The sequence below is a fragment of the Thermobia domestica genome, chromosome 7, assembly GCF_964235325.1.
Source record: "Thermobia domestica chromosome 7, izTheDome1.hap1.1, whole genome shotgun sequence".
Taxonomy (NCBI): Eukaryota; Metazoa; Arthropoda; class Insecta; order Zygentoma; family Lepismatidae; genus Thermobia; species Thermobia domestica.
Window position 1 is genome coordinate 147,118,316 of NC_137460.1, and position 7,068 is coordinate 147,125,383.

General features: G+C 41.6%; 1 protein-coding gene across 4 annotated transcripts in view; it reads left to right on the plus strand.

Moving 5' to 3' along the window:
• The window catches only part of LOC145690467 (uncharacterized), a 160,872-nt gene extending 155,230 nt beyond the window's left edge, over positions 1-5,642 (plus strand). For all 4 annotated transcript variants that reach the window (XM_081765378.1, XM_081765379.1, XM_081765377.1 and 1 more), the window contains one exon: positions 385-5,642. In XM_081765378.1, the coding sequence (XP_081621504.1) occupies positions 385-4,762 (4,378 nt within the window). In that variant the 3' untranslated portion in view covers positions 4,763-5,642. The remainder of the gene's footprint in view (positions 1-384) is intronic.
• The last annotated feature ends 1,426 nt before the right edge of the window (positions 5,643-7,068 follow it).

Here is a 7,068-nt window from a genome sequence, read left to right on the forward strand (position 1 = left end):
ACCTGATTTGAATTTTTTTAAAAAATCTACAGAAACGGAAACCTGCTAATAACCTCATTCTATGTCTATTGGTTTTAATCAGTATTGATCGAATTTATTTTACAAGTTTTAGGTTTATATTATCCACAAATACTGGTGAGTGCACATTGTGGTATTCTGCATCTTTAATACCTTCCATTCACCACTTTGTTCGTCTAGTTTTGCACCAAATATTGTCGTCGAAACTTCCTTTTAGAACGACCATATATTTGTTATTTATATAACAATTTTTCAGGTTGAAAAATTTGCATTTAGTTCATGTTTTGCTTAGGATGGTCTCAACTGTAATAGAAATAAAAGATGATACTGCGATATTACTTAATTTCTTCTTTTAATCTTCCACAGGGACCACGAATACGAACCAGTTGCACCGCCGCCGCCAATGCTTCGTGTCACCGACACTGATTCCGAGCTCGGCCTCCCCTTGCCGAGATCGGAGACTAGCAGCACCAGTGGAGATCGTCGCTTTCTGCGCATCCCTCTCGACGAGGAACTGGTGGTGCCAGAGGATGGAACGGGAGAAGATGAGTTCATGGCAGAAGAGTTGGGCAACGGCGAGCTCAACCCACAGGAATTACAAAATCGTCTGGAGGAACGCTACATGTCACACTCGCCCACCACAGAATCACGTACAGATGCTGACATCACCACGAGCCAGGTGGATTCTTCAGCACTGGAGAATCTGCCTTTAAAAAGAGGAGCTCGGACGGAGCAGCCACAAACAGCGGAGCGACCTCTTCCACCTCGTCATAAAACTGCAATTGCAGCAGCTGCTGATGCTACTAGTAAAGGTATCCAACGAATACGTACGCAGACTGACAAAATCAAAACAAAGTTTCGCAACATTGAAAGGCCCAAGTTCAACATTCAGATGCCAGAAAGGCCAAAGTTTAACCTCCCAGAAAGACCGAAATTTAACCTACCGGAAAGACCAAAATTTAACCTACCGGAAAGACCAAAATTTAACCTTCCAGAAAGACCTAAGTTTAACTTACCGGAAAGACCAAAATTTACCTTACCAGAAAGACCGAAAATAACTCTTCCAGACAGGCCAAAATTTACAATGCCTGAGCGCCCTAAATTTACAATGCCGAATTGGAGTATTCCACGACCCAATCTTGCAGTTACACGTAAATCTCCGAAAAAGCGTGAGAACGCAGAAGCTGGCACCACCGGCGCTAAGAAAAAATTCGAATTCGACTTCAAGACATACCCACGAATATTCGATCGTAAAGCGAAACGCTCTGACTACGTTACATCCTCACCTAAAATGCCCAAGAGATCTCAAACTCCACCACCACGTCCTGAACCTCCGAAACGTCCCAAGTTGCCTCCACGTAAGAAAGGTGCTGTTGGTGAACGTTGGGTTCACAGATTTTCGGATATCAAATATGCGGATGACGAAAATCAGCCTCCTCCTCCAGAAGACATGGAGGATTATGACGAGGAAGAAGCTGCTGAAGCGGCTTTAAATGAACCTGAACCAGCTTTCCGAGTCGCGACTGAAGATTTCGGATACGGATTAAACTTGGAAGAGGAGGGAGGACTCGTGGTCGGAGGAATTCGAAGAGGAGGATTTAAACAGGAATCGGGTGTGATGGGCATTACTAATGGCACCCACCCAGAATCAGGAGGAGAATCGGATCGCGAAAGAAGATCTTCCGGAAGTAGTCGACGTCGTGGTGTTCTTGAAGAAATAGATTCTGACGAGTTCTTCTTGCGACAAAAAGGTATTAGCCAAGAGGACGTTAACGTCGGACGTTATTTGTCCTCCGAAATTAGAGAAGCCTTCCGGTCTCCAGTGAACGCTTTAGAACAGATGGATGTGGAACTTGTTCGACAATACCGAAGTACTCCAGAACGTACGAACCCCACGCGACCTGCAAGGACATATCCTCGTCGTAAGAAGCCTCGTCCGAGAATGAGACAGAAGAAAGCAGCAGCTGCAGCTTTGGAACCTAGTGAATTTTTCAATACCTTCCCACCTGCCCGCCCTCATAGGTCCCGCAAACCTCGCAGCGTACCTTATGATTACCCTGTTGAGGAGGCAAGGTATGAAGTTCCTCTGGGAGAACAGGAAGAAACTGTGCCAGAACAAGTGATAACATCTGCTCCCGAACAGCCTAAGGAAGTTACTGGTAATGAAGAAACTCCACTTGTTAATGGAGAAGGATTACATGCTGAAAATCCTGTAGAAATGACGCCACCTTTGCCACCGAAGCGAGTTAAGAAGGAAAGGAAAGGCACGTTTGTTCAAAATGGTTTTCAAACTTGGAGTGGAACATACAGTGAGGCGTGGTTAAAGAGCATTGAGCAGCAAGTGCAAACATCGGATGTAAGTGAACTGAAAGCAGAACACGAATATATTATTCCTAGTATTCCAGAAGGTTATTATGATGTTCCTCCACTACCTCCACGTAGATTGAAAAGGATGAGATCTCCACAACCATCAGGCACCGATCCTTCTCAACAGGAACTCTTTGTAGATGCCGAAGAGGAGGACAGAACATCTCGAGGTGCAGAATCTCTTCCCCCAGAAAGTCTTATATCTGAGCAAGGACTAGATGGCGCCGATCCAGGATATGCTTCCGTAATAAAAGCTCCTGAAAGAACACGTCGGCAGAAGCAAGTAACACCTACAGCTACAGTTAGAACAAGGAAAAAGAAATCACAGAAGTATAGTGTCGTTTCTAGACCACGAGGATATTCCTACTATTTTACTCTACCTCCTAAAGTACCTCGAACATACTACATTATTCCTCCAACTCCACCAACTAGAACTTATAGTACTCTTCGTCCTTCTCGTCCTGCGAGGAAAACCAGAGGAATAGAAAGCGGAGTACATGAAGTACGTTATGAAACAGCTGTGGGCAACGAACAACCACAAACCACGGAAACAGATACACTAGCAGTGCCTGCTGAGGAAGAACGAGGTCCTTCTCCAGTTGAGGAATCACAAGGTAGCAGTGGTCGTGATTTACAATCTGGTGACGTCATTGAGAAAATGAAAGGTCGACCTCTTCCACCTCCTCCTCGACCTCCTCGAAAGGTGAAAAAGCAAGGAGAGGAAGAAGGTGAAGAAGAAGCATTTGTAGAAGCAACTGAAGTGAACGAAATAGGTACTCTTGTTCTTTCAGAAACTCCAGCTGAAGGAGAAACAGCATTACCCTTATTGGATAAGGAAGAAACTTCAGCTATAGGTGCGTTGAGTGATGATATATTTTACAAACAAAGGGATGATATGATTTCCCAACAAAAGACTGAAATTCCTACAGATGAAGTTAAACCAGAATCAGTTGCTGAACAAAAGTTAGACGAAGAACAAGTTCCCAAAGTAGAAGAACCAGTTCCTCTAGTTATAAAAGAGGAGACTGCAGTTGTTGCAGAAGTAATTGAGCCTCCAGTTGAGGAAGCAGCTCCTTTACAAGTGGAACAAGAATCAGTACCCGTAAAAACTATTGTAACTGAAGCCGTGGTAGAGGCTGAGTTAGTACAGCCTATTCAGCTTGAGCAGGAAGTACGTCCTGCGGAAGTGTCTGTTGCAACTCAAACTGATCCACTTCCAGATGATGTTTGTATGGAAGGAGATGAGTTTGAGACAGAAGAAGCGGATGCTCGAGCGGATGTTGGAACCACGACTTCCGAACCTCAGAAAGAAGTGCCTGCTTCTCCCCCTCCTCCCCAAGTTCAAGATCGTGTTGTTCCTGTTTATGTTATGCCTGGGCCGGACACAGAAGTTGAGTTACAAGCGTCTAAATTACGACTTTCGGAATTAGATGTCGAACGTATTAATGTGACAGAACTGCAAGCTCAACGTATTCTAGTCTCAGATATTGATGGAATGACACTCCAAGTGTCAGAATTGTCAAGTAAATCAGGGCATTTAGTCGTTACATCCATTGAACCGCATCCGTCACTCGTACAGGCTCGTGCGGAAGCTCAGACAAGCAGTTCATCTCAATCTCAACCGGTTCCAGAAACTAACAGTGCTTCAAGTTCTCAAACTGATGAAAAGACTCTTTCTAGTCAATCACCTGTTCCAACAGAGTCTTCATCACCATTGCCTACTGCAACAGATACAGTTCCTAGTCAAGTTTCAAGTGATCAACCTCCCAGTTCTACAGTTGCGAAACAACCCGATTCCAAGCCAGCTTCCTCCTTATCTCCAATACCATCCAAACAGTCTAGTGAAAGAGCAAGGACAGAAAATGTGGAAACACCATCCCGAGCTGGTCAATCCACAGAAGCTAGTGTACCCTCCCCATCTCGGGTGTCAAAAGACTCACCATCTCAACCGGTGTCTAAGATTCCACCTAACTGGAACAGAGAGGCTGCGGCTCTTCAAACGCGGGCAGTGTTAAGTGCAGCAGCTTCGTCATCCGGAAGTAGCGACGAAGAAGAAGAATTTTGTTCATGTCCCTCATCTCCTATACCGCCAAGACAATTACGAGAAATATCAAGCTTATCTCTTGAACCTTCAATAGCTGAACTAAGTTCACAACTTGCCTCTGCATGCTGTAACGCGTCTCTACAAGCGGTTAGGAATTTGGTACAGTATATGATGACACAACTCAGGACTTCTCAGGAGGAACACGGTACCAGAAGCAACCTACAGCTCAGTTTATGCATAGTTCTTGTTCTGATAGCTGGACTTATCTTGCTTGGATTCGGTTCTACCACTGTGCATCATCATCATTGGGACTTCACTTTCCCCCCTCCATAACTTTCGTTATATTTAGCATATAGATTCCTGTGTTGATACTTACAGTATGTATATTTTGTGTCAGACAAAGAAGATATTGAACATTTAATCTGTGTAGATGCGTGCGTGGTTGTGTGTTTGTGAGGTACGATTGTCTTCTTACCGTCCATCTGTTCGCCGTGTGTTTGTTTAGTAAAAGAACAATTTTTACGAAAAGAAGAAAACTGAGGACTGCATCAAGTGTTTTTTTTTTTTTTTAATCGAAAGTGTGAGCTGACACAACAGAATTGAATAACTTATGACTGACAGTGTTCAAGAAGCCTAATGTTCAACAGCGTTAGTATGGGAAATCATATCTTTTAGAACTAATTGAAAGAAAAGAACTTGCTACTAAATAACTTCAACTATGTCATTATTTGTTTTCGTTAGAAGTTGTCAAGTCATCCACATGTATAATATTTGTAAATTATGTATGTAAATCATGCATATGGCAACAGTACATATTACTATGGATCGTAATTTGTACACACGTAAGATGATGTCTTTCTTAATATTAGAAGTAGGGGGATGCAAATAAATAGTTAAAAACGTGTTGCCAACTCATAAACATATTTTATATCTTTGATTTTTTCAACTTACATTATATGATTAACGATCCTTCGTTAATCATAAAGTCCCTGGTAAAATCCAACTAGGATAATGAAATAAAATTTTCAGCACGTCCCTCTGTTATGTCCTTTTAGGTTAAAAGAGACAGATGATGGATGAAAGTGAAATAAGTATACAAGAATTGGTGTAATTTCATCCATATTGACTCCGGAACTATTACTTAAATAATTAACAATTAGTACTTTTCTGACCAAAGTATATATTTATTTATTAAAATTAAAATATATTGTAACAGTTTCAATAACTTAACGTTACCACCACCCTGCAAATTCAGCTAGGAGTTTTATTTTGTCATCTAGGACAGGGGCAAAAGTGTGGGAGAACTAGAGCTCTGCACGGACCAGAACTTTTAGCCCGGGCCCGGCCTGGCCCGTGAATTTACAATGTGAGGCCTGACCCGAGTCCGAAATATGTTTTATCATTTAGACCCGAGCCCGGCCCGAGCTTGTGTGATAATCAAAAGAGCCCGAAATAAGCACGAATTACAGAAACTTAAATATGTAATTAACGCAAAATTGTATTTTCTATTTACAGCAGTTAGAGGTTTAATTTTGCAGTTGTGCTTTAAACGTTCTCCAGAAAGAACGGTCCAATAAATATCGTTGTACAGTATATTTACAAAGTTAGGCCCGAAAAGGCCCGAGAAATATGATTGTATACTTAACATTTTACGGTTCGAGCCCGGCTCGGGCCCGAAGTTATGTATATTTTGTAGGCCCGAGCCCGGCGCGCGGGCCGGGGCGGGCTTAGGCCCGCGGGCTCGGCCCGAGACCATGCAGACCTCTAGGGGGAACGCGGGGAATCATTGTCCCCCCACTTCCGAAAATATGTACGGCGTTCCCCAGTTCCTAACAAATTACAATAGGCAAAGATAGGTAGGGAGACGGCGTAACGTCATGCTGCTATCTACCTTTTCCCCCTACCTTTTGAGATGCACTTTTACCCCTGATCTGGGACAAACTTATGATGTAGGCTCCGTCACCTCTCTTCCTTGTACAAATTTACAATTTCTAGATTTTCTATATGTCTTCATTTAAACCACGAAAGACGACTTTTAAAATAAAATTTCACTTCAGTATATATTCAAATATTAACCTTAGTTCAACTAAGTTAATTTTAAATATACAAGGAAGTACAGGAGAGAGGTAAGTATTCCAAGTATGCCATTATCAGATATCTACTTGTGAAATGCTTATGGTCAAAATCAAGGAAATACTCGTAGATCTGAAGTACCTGGTCTACAAAACTATTTTGATCATTCAAGGGAAAAAAACTTCAGTGGAATATGAAAGAAGATTACTATGGATTAGAAGAATTGTAGACTTATTAGTAGAGGTAGGAATTTTAGATGTAAAATTATGATTACAAAAAGTCGCAAAAAAAAAGCTCCATAATTTTGGATGAAAAGGAACAAATTTCAAATATAAATATTCATACAAACAGTATAAAAACTAATTATATGCACATCATATATAAAAATTAAAAATAACTTATGTATTAAAAGGTCTGCCTAAAACAGGTCCCAAAACACAATGTTATTAAAACCACAAATCCAGAAAGCTTCTGAAGTGAATAACATTTAAATTTTTGTGTGCGAGGCTGCATCTCTGATATCTAAGTTAATATTTGAATGTAGAAAGGTATTTAACAAAACCTAT